This window comes from Elephantulus edwardii, unplaced genomic scaffold, assembly GCF_000299155.1.
Source record: "Elephantulus edwardii isolate Elephantulus edwardi_28Jun2011 unplaced genomic scaffold, EleEdw1.0 scaffold00019, whole genome shotgun sequence".
Lineage (NCBI taxonomy): Eukaryota > Metazoa > Chordata > Mammalia > Macroscelidea > Macroscelididae > Elephantulus > Elephantulus edwardii.
In genome coordinates, this window is record NW_006399769.1 from 1,683,607 (window position 1) to 1,701,185 (window position 17,579).

At 35.7% G+C, this 17,579-nt stretch overlaps 1 protein-coding gene across 1 annotated transcript in view; it reads left to right on the top strand.

Annotated features, from left to right (window-relative positions):
• GMCL1 (germ cell-less, spermatogenesis associated 1) overlaps positions 1–17,579 on the top strand; it is a 91,621-nt gene that overhangs the window by 14,619 nt on the left and 59,423 nt on the right. Inside the window, exons 2-6 of the mRNA XM_006882296.1 lie at positions 2,532–2,655; positions 5,943–6,039; positions 7,478–7,575; positions 9,855–9,967; positions 10,576–10,641. Coding sequence (XP_006882358.1) covers positions 2,532–2,655; positions 5,943–6,039; positions 7,478–7,575; positions 9,855–9,967; positions 10,576–10,641 — 498 coding nt within the window. The remainder of the gene's footprint in view (positions 1–2,531; positions 2,656–5,942; positions 6,040–7,477; positions 7,576–9,854; positions 9,968–10,575; positions 10,642–17,579) is intronic.

Sequence of the window (17,579 nt, forward strand, 5' to 3'; positions counted from 1 at the left end):
TTTATTTATTTTACAGAGGTTTTGGATTTCCATTCATTCATTGCCGCAATTTTCTCCCTTCCCACCCCTCCCCACCAGCTCGCTTCCCCCTCCGAAGAGAGAAAAAAGAAAAGAAATAGAAAAAAATGTCTTCATTAGTATACAATTCCCACGTCCCTTCCCCCCACCCCCACCCCGAGTACACTTCTCTATGCAACCTTAATTCTGGAATCCAGAATTAATGTTTGTTTATTTTTTTAAGATTAATGTTTTATGAGAGCAAACTGCTTCATTCTTCTACCAGGGAGTAGCTCGTGTGTTCAGTGCACCATCATTTTAGTTAGCAGCCAGATTTTTTTTAACCACTGTACTTGGTCAGGTGATAAATCTGCCCTTTCCCCTGTTGTGGGTTTATTCTTTTTTGTACTTATCTTTTCATATAATTTGGGCTAAAATAGGAAGCAGGCACTTTTTAGACTGTCATGAACTAGAAGCTGCATTCTTTCATTTCTCAAATAGTCCAATTTAGTGGACACTATTAATAAGTCTTTTCCAAAGTTGGAGTGATTGAGCAGAGATAAAACTGGCACTCAAACTGTTCACTATTAAAGCATGTGCTGAATTTTCATTATCTTTTGACCAGAGGGATTAAAAATAATGTTTTAAGACATCATGTAGAGATAGTCTGTGATGCTGATGTGTCAGATGTGTTAATGGTTGGTTACCCATGGTGGACAGTGTTGGGTGGAGCTCCCCAATTAAAACAAGCTTGGAAGCAGGACTGGCATCCACTTCTGTAATAGCTTGCCTCCGGAAACCCTGTCACCCTGGAGAGAGGATAAGAGACACACAAGTGTTGAGGACTCTCCTTCATAGGATCGCTATGAGTTGCCTGCAACTCGACAGCACTTAACAACAACATAGAAATAGTAATTTCACTTTTTAAGAGATTTACATTTTTAATCTATTAGGAATATAGAGAAGTTGTTGTAAGGTGCCTTCAAGTCAAGGACAACTCGTAACAACCCTATGAACAACAGATATGAAACATGTATACTGTGCTATCCTTGCTGTGTCAAATCTGTCTCAAGGGTCTTCCTCTATTTTTCCTCCCCTCTCCTTTCCACCTTTCCAAGTAATCATTATGTCCTTTTCCAAAGAATAACTTGTCCTAACAATATGCCTAAAGTAGGTGAAATGTAGCTTTGTCGTCTTTGACTCCAAAGAGCATTGTGGCTGCACTTTTTCCAAGACATATCTGTTTGTTCTTTTGACAGTCCATGGGATATTCAGTACTCTTCTCAACACCACAGCTCATAGGCATAGATTATCCTCCTGTCACAATTATTCACTGTCCAGCTTTCAGATCCTTAGGAAATGATTGAAAAGACCATGGCCTGAATCAGGCTCATATTAGTCTTTAAACTGATAGCATTAATCCTCAGTTATTTAGAGAGGTCCCTGATAACAGGTTTTCCCAGTACAATGTATCTCTTGATCTCTCTACTGCTGATACCAAGAATGTTGATTGTAGATACAAGTAAGATGAAATGATTGACAATTTCAGTCTTCTCCATCTATTATGATGATGCCTACTAATCCAGAGGTAGAGTTATAGAGAAGACTAGACAGAAATTCAGGATGTTTTTAGTTGTAGTCTGGGCTTTCCACTCTACGTAGATAATCTTGAGCTGTACGTTTCAAATATCTAAAGATACAGTAAACTTACTCTATGATTAATTCTTAATGATATCCATTCAGTAAAGCAGCTCTGTTTGAAGTGGTCTGAGATGCCCAGAGCTCCATCACTCAGTTCCTTAATACTGCATACCATCTGTCCAATGAAAAATAACACTTTAACTAGTCTAAGAATAGTTTTTACTAACGTGAGATTGAAATGTATATTATTTTTAAAATTGCCTTTGTAGGTGAAGATTTCACTTCTGTTCTTGTTTTAGTTTCATAGTACCATCTCAATTATAGTGAGAACCTCTGCAGTGCTCTTTTCCTTATTAGGAAATAAGTAAAAGCTACTGCTTGGAATTATTTCTTAACATTTGAATAGGTAATTCTTTCAGCTAAAAAAGAAAAGGTGTACAGTGAAAAGCCCCCCTGTTGCCCCTTTTATTCACTGTCAACTCTCCTGTGACTAGAGAATCCAGAGGTTCTCCTGTTCTCTTTTGGAAGAATCTCTGATACCATATTGGTTAAGTGTTGGGCTGCCAGCCAACAGGAGAACTCTTCAAATTCAATAGCCACTCTGTGGGGAAAAAAAATGAGACTCTCCTTCTGTTAAGATTTATGGCCTAAAAAAAAAAATTTATGGCCTCAGAATCCTGACAGAAGGTTGTCATGAGAAGACATTAACTTGATGGCAATAAGTATGTGTTTTCCAGAGATGAGCAAATGCACATATATATCTCCTCCAGTCCTTTCACATAATTAGTGGCCATACTGACTCTAAAAGAAATTGGAAAAAGGATCGTTTTTAATTATATGCAAAATCAGTGAAACATTTTTTGCATGTATGTAACTTATGTTTCTTTTAACAGGAAAAAATTAAAGAGTACATCCAAATACATTTATCAGACATTATTTTTGAATGGTAAAAATAGTGACATTAAAATTTGTGCTCTGGGAGAAGAATGGAGCTTACACAAAATTTATTTATGTCAAGTAAGTATTTTATTTTTTCTCATTTGAATAACCAGAATTAGCCACTTCAGAAAACTCTTTAAATCATATTCTGTCTTCATTTCACGATAATAATCTGCAATGAGAGTGTTTTTTTTAATCCTTTAATCTGATAAAAAATAAGTTTTAGAAATCTGTTAGCAATAGACACTTTTAGTAAAATATCATTTGGCCAAGAACTGATTTTGAGTTTTCATTGACTTCCAGTCTGGAATTACTTATTTTCTCATTATAGTGCTTATTTGGGTAACTTCTGTTGGTAACAAGGAGAGAAAGGTAGGGGAACAATGTTTTAACATGAAATTGCTAAACTTGTTGATTTTTTATATGGATTTTTTTCTGTTAGGGATGAATTAATTTTAAATATAGCTTTATAATTAAGGTTGAATGTGAATAGAAAGTTCTCAAGATTTACTTTTCCATCTCTTGTCAAAAATCCAGTTACACACAAGACCAAAAATAGTTTATGTACTAAATCATTTAAAACTCATTAGATTTCTTTATAGAAATTGTTACTCTTTGCCACTTTATCATAAAGATTGTAAATTTTCAAAATATAATGTTTCCTTTAGTGGCTCTAGTATTTATTCATTCATTCAGTAATCAGATTTAGCACATGGTAAGCATTGCTGTAAGATAGAATAATGAATAGAGCATTTCTTATTCTGTGAGCTCATATTTTAAGAAGAATTTTTTCTCTGACATTTTAATCATAATTTAATAATGTAATTTCTTTGTACATGTTTATTTTTACTTAAATATCCAAGTTAATATATCGGCATACGGATGTAAACTTGAAGATGTAGGACCCATCTTTTACTATTTTTTCTTCATCAGTTTTGTGAAGTACCGAATAAGCTCACCTGTGTGTTCATTCTGAATTTAAGGCAGTCAGTGTATTCGTTTAGTTTTGTTGTTATTTTCATTTATATATGCTGAGCTAGTCAGTCTAACTTACAGTGACCCTTTAGGAATATTCTGCTCCATAGAGTTTTCAAGAATCTAATCTTGAGTAGACAAACTGTGGCTCATCTTTCTGTGGTGGAGTCACTGGTTGCTTTGAACTGCCCATCTTTTGGTTAGAAGCCTGATATTATAGGGACCAGGCCTCTTTATACATGTTGTTGTTAAATGCCATTGAGTCGCAGGTGACTCATAATGACCCTATGAAGGAGTCCTCAACACTTGTGTGTCTCTCATCCTCTCTCCAGGTTCATAGGGTTTCTGGAGGCAAGCTATTATGGAAGTGGATGCCAGTACTGCTTCCAAGCTTGTTTTAATCGGGAGCTCCACCCCACTCTCTATCCGCTTTGGGTAACCAACCATTAACGCATTTGACACATCAGTGTGACATTGGTCAGCCTCACAGCAACCACAAATTACTGCTCTGCAGCAACTTATACACCAGGGCTATAGGACCTAGAGGAATGTCCATTCTTTATATATATAGTATAAGTACTTAATAACATTTAAAAAAATATTGAAAAAAATTTAAAGGAGAAAAAAGGTAGCTCTGGTGGCCTAGTGTCAAGAAGCTGTGCTGCAGTTGCAAAGGTGCAAGGTTCTAATCCACCAGATGCTCCACTGGAGAAGGCATGACAATCTCCTCCTGTGCCAGCTGGATCGGATATATTTGACAGTACACAACAAGGAAAAAAAATTACTTGATCCATTATAATTTAGAAGAAACCATGGTACCTGGGATATCATTGCTGATGTCAGATGGATCCTAACTGAAAGCAGAAAAATACCAGAAAGATGTCTGTTTTATAGCAGTTCATCAAAGAAGAGATTATTAATGCCAACTATTCTGCTAAAAAAATCTGAACTTTTCAATATTGAAGAAATGTAGCTTTAAAAAAAATGTTTTCTCTATTCACTGTGCAGAGGTATTAAACTGTGTGGATTGTGGCTAACATTCAGAAGAATAGGATTCTCTGAACTCTTAATTGTGCTCATGCAAAAACTGTACCTAGATCAGAAGCATTTGTGCAGAAAGAGGAAGGTAATACTACATGAAAATCAGGGAAAGTGTGCATCAAGGTTATATCCTCTCTCCATACCTGTTAAGTCAATATGTTGAACAAATCGTTTGAGAGGCTAAACGCTGTGAAGAAGAATGTGGAAGTGTAGCATTAGGATCAGAAAAAGACTCATCAACCTTAATTATGCAGACAACACACCTTAATTAAAATGAGGGGGACTTGGAGAACTTTTTGCAGAAGATCAGTATGGATTACATCCCAATATCAAGAAAACGGAAATTCTCACCACTGAACTGATAGGCAACATGATGTTTAATGGAGAAAAGATTGAAACTGAATGAATTTATTTTACTTGGATCCATAATTGATGCACTTGGCACTGGCAGTCAGGAGATCAAGAGACATATTGCATCAGGAGAGTCTGTAGTCAGGAACCTCTCCACATTACTGAGGAACAGTGATGTCATTTTGATCACCTGATATGCATCAGAGAGCTGTGCATTGAATAAGGATGACAGAAAAGGAATGCATGCCATTGAGTTATGTTGGAAAAGAGTCCCATGGACTGCCAAAAGAACAAATGGATATGTCTTGGAGAAAGTGCAGTCAGAATGTTCTTTTGAGGCAAAGATAGTGAAGTTTCCTCTCTCGTACTTTGGACATTTAGCTAGGCAAGGTTGTTCTTTGGAAGTAGAATTCATGCTTGGAAAGATGGTTAGTAAAGGAGAGAAAACCTCCAGTGAGATGGATTGACACTGTGACAGTAGCAGTGGGCCCAAGTGTATCAGAGATGATGAGGCTGTTGCAAGATAGAGCAGGGTTCAGGTCTGTTGTTCATAGGATCACTTTGTCATGCTTGACTGCACTTAACAACAACAACAACAGTGGATAAGTGTTCATTTACTGACTAAAAAAATCAGACTTTCAAAACTATCAGTGACTCCAAAGAACAGAAAAGTAATAGTCTGCTCCGTGAAGATCTTAACCTTGGAAAACTTATGAGACAGCTCTATTCTGTCTTAATAAGGTCACTGTAAAAGGGAATTTACTTAATGGCAATTAGGCCAAAACAAAAAACATTAGATTTCCTATTATATAATTGATAATATTCTTAATTTCTTTTTTTACTATGGGCATACTTGCCAGTTTTTCTCTTGAAATAATTTAATGGATAAGTTTTACTAGAATACCTGCTCACAATTAAAAATGAGAAGATAATTTAGAAGACAAAATACTGGGTAATCATTGATCTTTTTAAATTTGTGTTTTTTGTTTTTTTTAAAGTCTGGCTACTTTTCTAGTATGTTCAGTGGTTCTTGGAAAGAATCCAACATGAATATTATTGAATTGGAGATTCCTGACCAGAATATTGATATAGAAGGTAACCACTACCATAATTATAATTATGTAAATATCATAAAAATATTAATTTTTGATATTTTTGCTAGAAAATGAAAAATAGTTTCTTCTAACCTTGTAGGCTAAGAAAAGCTCCATTTAAAAATCTCAAGGATATAACTTTGTATTGATATACTCCATAGTTCTGTTCCACTTATCTCTAATAGGCCTTAATTAGCTTATTTGTAAATATACTAGATATGAAGGATGTAGAGTAATTTTTTTTTAATTACATAAAGAAGTTTGAAAATAAGATTCACTGGCTATTTCTTGTATCTTTTCTGGGAGAAGTTAAGTATAAATCATGTAAACACATTATTTTCCAGCTATCAGGGTGCTCAGGTAAACAAGCTAAGGTCTGGAAGATTTAAGAAAATTATTTGAGGTCTTGGAGTAGTTCAGGGTAGTTCTCCTACCTCCTATTTAAGAACTCCAACTCTGGTGGCATATAGTCCACCATGAGTTGAGCTTTGAATCCAACAGTGATTTGACTCTATCAATGACTCTTTAGGTGAAAGATGGGTAATCTCCCATGGTTATTTACAGCCTTGGAAACAAGGTGGAGGGTCACCGAGTTGAGACAGACTCATCAGTAGTAGTTTATCTTTTTGGTGGTGGTTCCTGTCTACTGAATAGGCAAAAGAAAATTTAAGAATATTTAGAAAGCAGACCATGTGGTACACCTATGAAAGTAGCTGTACAAAGACAGATGGACATGCTTACAAGGCTGTAAAGGCTGAGCATAAATGTCTGAAGGCATTCCAAGGAGTGAGCCAAAGAAACAGAGGTAGAATGGACTTAGTGGGTGTGTCAGGGACAGAAAAATGAAACTAGTGGCTACCATAGAGTTTCAGGTCTAATTGAAAGACAGCATTTCTAACCTACCTGCCATTCCTTAAGAAAAAAGATCTAGATATCTGATCCTGTAAATATGCCCGCCTAGGGAGACCTGTAAGGCAGTTCACCATTCATTTTGGTTGCTATGAGTCAGAATCAGCTTGTGGCACAGAACACCTGAGCTGTGTATTCAGTGAGTCACCTGTGGGCATCATATGCCCTGTAAAAGATCAGAAGCTGTGCCACACCCCAGTAGTGAAGCAGCAGGGCTAAGATTATCATTGAATTTTTGTGTTTTTAATAGTTGATCTACACAAGGGTATCATAATAAAACTTTTTCCAGGTTTATCTCAGTTCTGATCACTAATAATATTATATGCTAAAAGAATCTAACTGATTTGGTAGACTAAGCAGAAATATGTAGCATTATTTTCTAGTACTATCAATCAGTAACCATTGCTAGCATTTTAATTAGTGATACTTTTATGTGAATACCAAATTTAGACAAATGTGGTCTTTCTATTTGAATATAATTTTGTTTCACAATACAGTTATTTTATCTACATCAGTACTTTTGTTTACAGCACTGCAGGTTGCATTTGGTTCTCTGTATCGAGATGATGTCTTAATAAAGCCCAGTCAAGTTATTGCCATCTTGGCGGCAGCTTGTATGCTACAGTTGGTATGTATATGTGCATTACTCAAGGAAAGAGTCACAGTGGTTCGTTGTTTCAAAACACCTACTCAGAAAAGAAAAAAGGCTTTCTATAATTTTTAAAATAATTTAATTTATAAATATATTTGTTAAAAATTCTTGAAAGTGATTAAAAGCAGTTTGTAATAACTGGAGGGATCTTTATGTCTGTTTAGCAGAAGTGCAAGCTATGTCCATGTAAATTTCTTACTATTTTTATGATGTAGAAGAAACTATGCCCAAATAAATTTATACATGTTTCTTTTAGTTAATAATTTAGCTTGAGCAAGCAGATAAGTTATTATTATGAATTCATTTAGTTCATTGGTTTATATAAAACATTAAGTCCTTACCATATGAACTTTTAAAATTATGAAACAATTATATGTAATCTACATGTATGTATTTGGGACCTGGTAAAAGATTCCTCAATGGATATTATTCAACAATGTGACAAATAGTTATGGAATAAAAAGTAATATTAAGTTTCCAGCTTCAAAGACCTTACAGTATAGTATGTATGGTTACAATATGTATCCCAAAAGGTAAAGTAGGTGCTGCCTAATAATATAGATACAACAATAAACATCCTAAAGAATACAATGTATATACAAAGAAGGAATTGTCTTTTTTCAACTTTATGGTATTTATTAAAGAGATAATGTTTGAGTTTGAGTCTTGGGAGTTGAAAATGTATGTATCTTGCGAAGAAGGAGCAGTAGTGAAGAAAGAACATTTCCGAGTGGAAACAATAGACCTACAGAGTTGATATACTAGATTATTAGAAAACTTAAACAAAACATAGCTCAAGCTCAGAGTATAAGAAGAGTTGGAAATGGGGAGGGAGAGGCCAGATCAGGAAGAGCCTTCTGCATCTTGCTAAAAAGTTTAGACTTGACTTAAAAATCCCATTGGCAAAATTTTAATCAGGAGATAGGCAAGAGTTATGTTTTAGAAAGAATACTCTAGGAACAAAGTAAAGGATGGAGTGAGGAAAGATAACTAACACTGGAGACAAAAACTTCCTCCCAAATAGTTGAAGTAGGATCTAAATTAGGGACTAACACTAAGCTTGGAGAGAAAGAAAAGAAAAAAAAGATACCAGAGATATTAAGCAGAGATAATTCATGAACATTGATGATGGGTGTTGAGGGAATGAGGTGTTTAGTATGACCTTGCATTATATTTAAGATGCTAATGAAGTGTGTTTCAATTGCTTTTAAAAAGTAGGGGGGGTTTTCTAGAGTCCTTTTAGACTCATTTATTTGAACTGTTGGTAAGAGCTTGCTGTTCTGGTAACATTGTACTCTGAGAGTTATGCTGCTAACACAAAGGTGAATGCTTCTCTGGCAGTTTGAATCCACCAGCAGCTCTGTGGGAGTAGGATGGGCAAGCTCCTCCCATGTCATTTACAGCCCCCAAAACCGTCTGAAGGGTCAGCTGTGAGTCAGTTCCAACTGAGTGGCAACGAGGGTTTTTTAAAATGTACTTAATTGAGATCATGTAATTTTTAAAATATTTAATCAGTACTTATTTCTAAGAAATATGCTTTCTTTTTCCCTACCTCTGGCCTTTTTTTAGTTTTAAATCCACTTTATACATTATTTACCTGACTTACTAACAATTTAACTTAATAATATATTTGTATGATGAATGTATTTCAGGAATTGAGTGAAAAGTGACAATCTTCTTTCCAATCTTCTTTATTTTATTTGAAACCTTTAATAGAGAACACTTTAAATGAAAATTTTAATGTAAGTTGTTTAAAACATTAATATATTTGTCCTAGGCATATTTCTTGGTTATTGATAGGCATTTTAGGTAAGCACTTCATGATAATTTATACAGTTTGCTTTCTCATTCATCATATAGTTAACTGATTATGGTAAAGAGTTCTTAATTTAGAAAAGAACAAGCAAGACAGCGTGCTATTAAAGAGGTTTGCAAAAGGAAAGAATAGAAAAGCCTGAGTGGCAGTGTCCTTTGCTGCTGCATTTCATTCCCTCCCCTACAACCTCTTCCAATTCCAAGTATTTAGTTGAATACTTGTTGGATTTTTACCCCCAGTCTTTTTAATGGACTTATTAAAAAAAAACAAAAACAAAAAACCACAAAAATTTAGGCTTACTATCGCTGAATGTGTTTTCTTTCTTACTTTTCCTTTTTCTCCTTTTTCCTCCCCCCACATTTTAAATATGTAAAAGCACATACTCAGCTAATTTTTCCCATGTGAAATGGGCCTTTCCAGTGCTTATTTATGTTTGCAGGATGGTTTAATACAGCAATGTGGTGAGACAATGAAGGAAACAATTAATGTGAAAACTGTATGTGGCTATTACACATCAGCAGGGACCTATGGATTAGATTCTGTAAAGAAAAAGTGAGTTACCTTTTTTATTTTCCCCATCCCACTTTTGGGACTTTGACTCTTTAATACCTTACTAGAATGTGTATTTTGAAAAACAGATAGAATATAAAAACCCCTCTTTTTACTTTGCACTAATTAGTAACTTCCTCAAAAGTATTACTTTCATGAGTTGACCATGAGTAAGTTAGACATGCTTATAAAAAACTATGGTCACTCTTTACAGCACATTTTCTACTAAAATATTTTATAGAGTAGGCATGGTATACTTGATATCAGTACAACTATTGCCAACCTTGGCTGCTTAACTCTTGAAAATTATACTACTCACTTTCAGATTTTAAAGATAGCAGATATGCAGGCTCCTTCATAAACCGTTTAACACAACTGTGAAATAAGATCTTGGTCTTATTGGAAGTTCTTTTATTAATATGAAGGAAATATAACTTAATAACTGTTCCTTAATGTCTCTTAATAACTGCTGACACAAACTGTGCTAAATTTCCAGTTCAACTAAGCATTTTAAGCATGTCCTCACAAGATTAATAATTCTGTTTTTGTTTTGCTTGTAAGTACTATATTGGATTACAAAGATACGTAATAATAACATGTTTTAATTTTAGGTGTCTTGAATGGCTTCTAAACAACTTGATGACACACCAGAATGTTGAACTTTTTAAAGAACTCAGGTAATTGAGTTATAATCATACTATTCTTAAGTATTTGACTGTGTGTATCATAACAAATTATGGCTAACATTGAGAAGAAGGAGAATCCTAGATCACTTAATTGTGCTAATGTGAAATCTGTACCTAGAACAAGAAGCTTTTGTAGAAACAGGGCAAGGGAATACTGCATGGTTTTAAATTATAAAAGGTATTTGTCAGGGTCGTATCCTTTATCCATATCTGTGAGTAATCTCTATGCTGAGGCAAGACTTCAGAACAGAGAGATTATTCTGGATATGGATAAATTATCTAAGACTTTAAGAAGATAGATGATGTGTCAGGTGGGAAGAGTTTAGAGATAATTGGTTGAGGTATCCGGAAAGGGCAAGAAGCATTTCAAGTATAGCAACAATGCAGATGGGTATATATCCTAATGAGCTTGACTTATTTCAAAGGTAGAGTAGAAATTTGGGACATTGACTTAATAAAGGAGGCAGGAGAGAAAAGGAAAATATGCCAGAAGCAAGAGTATCTCTTCCCCTTTGGAGATCTTAATGGAAGCGAGAGGGAAGAGTACTTTGTCATAGTAACCCAAGAAAGGCTTTATTTGGAGGAGACAGAGGAGGTGGTTGGTAATTCACTGTGTAACTATCTAGGTTAAACTCAACAAGACAAGCACTGAGAGCACATGTCCTTATTCTGTGATCTCATTAATCAAGGTACTGCTCTGAGACTATTCCTTATCTTTAAGAAGGGGGTATTGTTTGCCAGCCAGTCATTTCTGACTAATCGCATGTACACAGCATAGAACTGCTGTGTTTTCATAGTTTTCAAGGCTGTGACCTTTCAGAAACATCATGAAACTTATTTGTCCATATGCTTCTGATTGAGTTTGAACAGCCAATCTTTCAGCTGGTAGTTAAGCATGTAACCCAGAACCCTGGTGACATAGCATGTAGTTAGTTATACGTAACCAATTAGCAGCTCAAATCCAGTACACCCTCTTAGGGGAAAAAATGAACTGTTTTCCACTTGTAAATATTTTCAGCTTCAGAAACCGAGTTCAGAAACAGAGTTGGAATCAACTCAATAGGAGTTGTAGTTAAGTACCATCAAGTTGGATCCAGCCCATATCCAGAGTTGAATAGGAGTAGTTTTGGATTTTGATTTAAGGACTCCTGTGAAAGCAGGAGAGTAACAGAAACTCATTGCAGTGTGAGGATTGAATTAAATCAAATATGTGAAGCAATTAACACAGTTCCAGTAACATAATGAACACTGTTAATTTAAGGCAATTACTTACAGTGCTATTTATTATAGTTTTAATTTTTTGTTTGTTTTCCTAAAAGTTGATTTCTAGCGTTCCATAATTTTGACCCTGAAATTAACCAGTCTGTAACGAAGGCTAACTCCTTTCACCTACAGATTTCGTCTTTGGCTACAAAGCTAAGTGGATAGTCCTTACGGAGGGACTGTTTAAAAAGAGGCAGCGAAAAGAAAAGAAAAAAAAAAGTTGATTTCTAAAAGAGGTGAAATACTGGGACAGAAAACAGATTTTAAGCCATTGGTATAAATATAAGGAAGGAAATAGTAGATAATTTTAGTAAAAATGAGATGGATACAAGGAAATATAAAAAATAATTCTGAAAATTCAACTCTGATTTCATACTTGGACAACTTCTTTTTGAGGTGTTTATGCATAATGTGGTGATTTTGTCCACGTTAAGCTGATAATGACAGTTCACTTGTGATTAAAAAGGAATATTTGCTTAAGAGTTGTAAGTTTGTGTTCTGGTTTTTAAACAGATGAAATTTTGAAATTATCTTGTTTATCTTTAGATATTAATGCCATTTAGTATTGCTGCATATGTCTTCTGCTTTAGAATGTAAACTATGATTTTGCATAATAATATTAACTATTTGAAGCATTTAATTTTGTTTAACTTAAACCCTTTAGATTTTGGTGTTTGATTTGCTACTAATTTTCTTAAAAGGTTCATCTGATAACCTTGGTCAAATGGGACCCAAAGTAGTTTAAGGAAGTGGAAACGAACTGGCTTAGCTAAATATAAAGCCTGGACCAGGACACTCTGGTGGCTTAATGGGTAAGGAGTGTGCTCCTTACCCAAGGGCAAGTCATTCAAATCCACCAGTTGCTTCACAGGAGTAGGATGAGCAGTCCTTGGAGATTTACAGCCTGTGAAAAACCTCTGGAGGGTTAGCTATTGAGTTGGTTCTGACTTGATGGCAGTGAGAGAGAGAGAGAGGTAGGCTGGGTGTAAAGTGTAATTTTTAAAATTAATGAAATAATACTTAAAAAGAATAAGTAAAACGCAGAGTTGCTTTTTTAAAAATATTGTTAAAGAAATCCTCTGGTAACATTAAGAAAAAAGAGGGAAGGCATAAAGAAGTGTAGTTCAGAATAAAGGGAGAGATATAATCACAGAGATTAAGCAAATGAGATAATGTTAATTATGCCAGTAAATTAGAAAACTTAAAATCAGTAAATTTCTTTCAAAATCTAGATTCCTCAAACAAGTTCATCAAAGTACAAAATCTAAATAGTAACCCCATAATCTATAAGGAAATGTAGTAACTCACATGTTGTTGTTGTTGTTAAGTGCCATCGAGTTGCTTGCGACTCATAGCGACCCTGTGTACAACAGCCCTAAACTCTGCTCTGTCCTGTGCCAATCACACTGTCTCTGATACACCCATCCCAATTACCCCAGTCACTGAATCAATCCACCTCATAGAGGGTCTTCCCCTCCTGCACTGTCCCTCCACCCTACCAAGCATGATGTCCCTCCCCAAGGACCGGTCCCTTCTTACAGCATGTTCAAAGTATGTTAGACGGAGCCTCAGAATCCTTGCCTCCAAGGAGCAGCGTGGTTTTACCCTCTCCAGGATAAATTTGTTTTCCCAGCAGTCCATGGCACCCTCAATACTCTTCTCCAGCACCACAGCTCAAAGGCATCAATTCTCCTATCTTACATAGAATCATAAATATTAAAGCCCTGTGATAGCTGTTTTACTCTGATGACCCATATAAAACAAAGATCTTTGGGTCTTCCAATAAAGTTCCCGAGACAAAATAGTTGGGAGAACTACTGCCCTAGGAAATTTGTTGCACATTTGTTCATAATCAGTGTTGTTTTTTGTTTTGTTTTTTAATTTATTTAAATAAAATTTTTATTTTATTCTGATTTATTTGTAAAGTTTGTGTATATTGTTTTTCACACTTAATCTCTCCCATTTCCTTTATCCACCCCTCCCTTCACCTGTCAGATCCTGCAACCCTATGATTAATTACTACTCTGGACCCCACCCATCCCCACCTGGGATTCTCAAACATGTTCTACAGTAATGGTCATATACAGTATTTGTCCTTATGGGACTGAGTTAGTTCACTTAGCATAATTTTCTCTAGTACTTCCCAAGTTAGGTAGTAATTTATAAAATCATTGCTCCAGCATGCTGTGTAGTATTCCATTGTGTGAATGTATCATAATATCTCTATGCATTGATTGTGGTTAGACATTTTGGGCTGTTTCCATGTTCTTGTAATGGTGAATAAAGCTACTGTGAATATTGGTGTACAAGTCTCTGCACCTCAGTTCCCATTTTCTTGGAGTATAATCCAAGCAGTGCTGGATCATACGGAATTTCTGTGTTCAGCTTTCTGAGGAAGTGCCAGTCTACCTTCCAGAGTGGTTATACCATTTTACAATCCTACCAACAGTGTATAAGAAGAGTTCCTATCTTTCCACATGCTCTCCAACATTTATTACTTCTGTTAACTTTGCCACTGCTACTAGAGTGAGATGGTATTACATTGTGGTTTTGATTTACATCTTTCTTATAGCTAGTGATTTTGAGCATTTTTTTGTTCGTGTTTGGGCCATCTGAATATCTTCCCCTGTGAAAAGACTTTCCATGTCTTTTGCCTATTTTATAATTGTCTTATCAGTCCTTTCCTTGTAGAGGCCCTGTAGGACTTTATACACTTTTTATATGTCTGAAATAGTATTGCCAAATGTTTTTTCCCAGTCAGTAGGTATTCTTTTCACTCTGTTGGAAAATGTTTTTGATGCACACAGGGATTTAATCTTTAGAAGGACCCATTCGATTTTATCCTCTCCAGAGTGTGCATTTTTACCTGTATTTGGCATTCTTTTTGTACTATAGACTAGGCCATCTAAGCTTGATCCCAGTTTGTCTCTGATGTACTTTATGATTTTGGGCTTTACTCTCAGGTCTCTGATCTACCTTGAGTTAGTTGATTTTTGTGTATGATGTGAGATGTGAATCCTGTTTCAGCTTTCTACATGTAGCAGTCCAGTTTTGCCAGCGCCATTTATTGAAGAGGTTGTCATTTTCCCATTTGATAGGTTATATTTCCTTGTTAAATGTCAGTTGACCACAGATAGTGGGGTCTACTTCTGGGTTCCATTGATCTTTGTGCCTATCATTGTCCCAGTTCCATGCTGTTATGGTTACTACTGCTGTATAGTAGGCTTTGAGGTTAGGAAGTGCTATGCCTCCTACGTCGTTTTTGTTTTTCAGAAGTGCTTTGCTTATCTGGGTTCTCTTTCTTCTACAAGCAGTGTTTTTTATTTATTTTTGAATGGCAGTATCTAGTAATAATCCTAATGTATGTAAATAGTGGGCCAGACAAAATGTGGATATAGTCATAGAGTGAGAACATGGGGTACTCAGAATGAATGACTTACAGCTGTACGTGTCATTGTGGATGAAAGCAAGCTAGTAAAGGAGCAAATAATAGAAGAACATTGTGGTTTTATTTATGTAAAATACAAGATGCAAATAAATTGGGAGAAGGTAAAATAGTGTGTAAAAATTATCTGGAGTTTGATAAGATTGATAATGAAAGATTAGGGAGGAGGAACAACTGAATTAAGTAGGGTACCTAGAAGACAATTATGGTTTCTTATCCTGGTTGTTATTATTGTGTTATTCAAGTCAGAAATGACCCATAATTGACCCTCCCATGGGTTTTCAGAGGCTATAAATTGCACAAGAGGAGATTGTCCATTCTTCTTCCACAGAACATCTGGTGGATTCAAACTGCATGCCTTTGAGATTGTAGCTTCTTGCCGCTAGGTCACTAATAATAATATGTCGTTACTCTTTGATACATATTTTATACTATTTTTATATGGTGGTAGTGGTGGTGTTATGTGCCGTAGAGTTGCTTGCAACTCATAGCGACTCTACAACAGCCCTAAACCCTGTTCTATCCCTTGCCAATCTCACTGTCTCTGACACGCCTATCCCCATTACTCCAGTGACGGAAAGACTCCATCTCATCGAGGGTCATTCTCTCCTGCACTGTCCCTCCACCCTCTCAAGCCCTCTTCAAGAACTGGTCCCTCCTTGCAACATGTCCACAGTATGTCAAACAGAGCTTCAGAATACTTGCCTCCAAGAAGCAGCCTGGTTTCACACTCTCCAGGACAAGCTTGTTTGTTCACCTAGCACCAAAGTTCGAAGGGATCAACTCTCCTTCTGTCATCCCTAGTCATTGTCCAGCTCTCTGAAGCATAGCAAGTAATGGCAAAGACCATAGCCTGTATCAGGCGCACCTTTATCTCCAGACTGATATCGTTGCTCCTCAATAACTTGGAGAGGTCTCTGACAGCAGACTTTCCCAGTGCAATTCATCTTTTAATTTTCCTGGCTGCTGATACAGAGTGTTGATTGTAGAGCCAAGCAAACTAAAGCTGTCAACAATCTCAATCTCTTCACCATCTAATAATAAAACCATAAGTAGCCTACTGGATAAAGAGTTGTGTTACCATCTCAAAACCAGGCAGGTACCCACTCTCTGCTCTCAGGGACAAAAAAGGTTGGTCCTAATTCACAGCCTTTGAAAACCTACTATATTTTGGTTCTAACTAAACAGCACATAACAACAACATTCCAATGTGCTTTTGTTTTCTTAATATTACTAGAGACCTGTGTTTTCTTATTAGTCTCTTAAAACAACTGTGAAATGAAATTAAAATGTCATGATTAGGACAGACATACAGTGACATTTTGGTAATGATAATAAAACTTCTTCTCGCATACTTTGGGCATGTTGGTAGGAGAGGCTTTTTCTTGGAGAGGGACATCATGCATCATGCATGACGAAGGAAAGGAAGACCTTCAACCAGTGACTGTAGCACATTGACTACAGCAATGGGCTTGAGTATACCAAAGATTGTGAGAAAGGTACAGGATAGGACTTTGTTCAGATTATGTCATTTACAGGGTCACTAAGAGTTGTACTTGATATCACTTAACAACAATAGGAGAGTAAGTTTTTTGTTTTTTTTTTAAAGGAGAGTAAGTTTTTAAGATTTATTTTTAAATTTATCATGTATACACACATACTCTTTAGGCTTTATACAACAATAGAAACTTATTCTTGCTTCATGTATATTATTAAGTCTGATTTTAATATCTAAGTTGAAACAGTCTCTTCTAGCCCCTGTAGTAGTTTGTACATTGATAAACTCTAAACCCAAGGTTTAGGATAGTAAATATTTTCTGAATAAAATGAGTGAGTGAATGAATGGTAAAATGCATGCGCTTCAGAGTCAGATACTTTGATTTGAGATGGGGGGAGGGTGAAGTAATAGGAAAAATTTGGTGGGGACTCAAAATGGGGTAATAATAGGCATAGATAATAGGAATTATATAAAATACTAGGGGGGAAAAGACAATGATTGAATTGTATGAATGTATGACAATGTGTGAAGCACAATGTAAGTGAAAGATTGTATAAAACACAATGTACATGAAGGAAACATCATGTAAATGAATTATTGTATGCAAACCAATTGTTGTTGTTGTTGTTATGTGCCTTCGAGTCGTTTCCGACTCATAGCGACCCTATGCACAACAGCCCTAAACCCTGCTCTATCCTGCGCCAACCCCATCCCGATTACCCC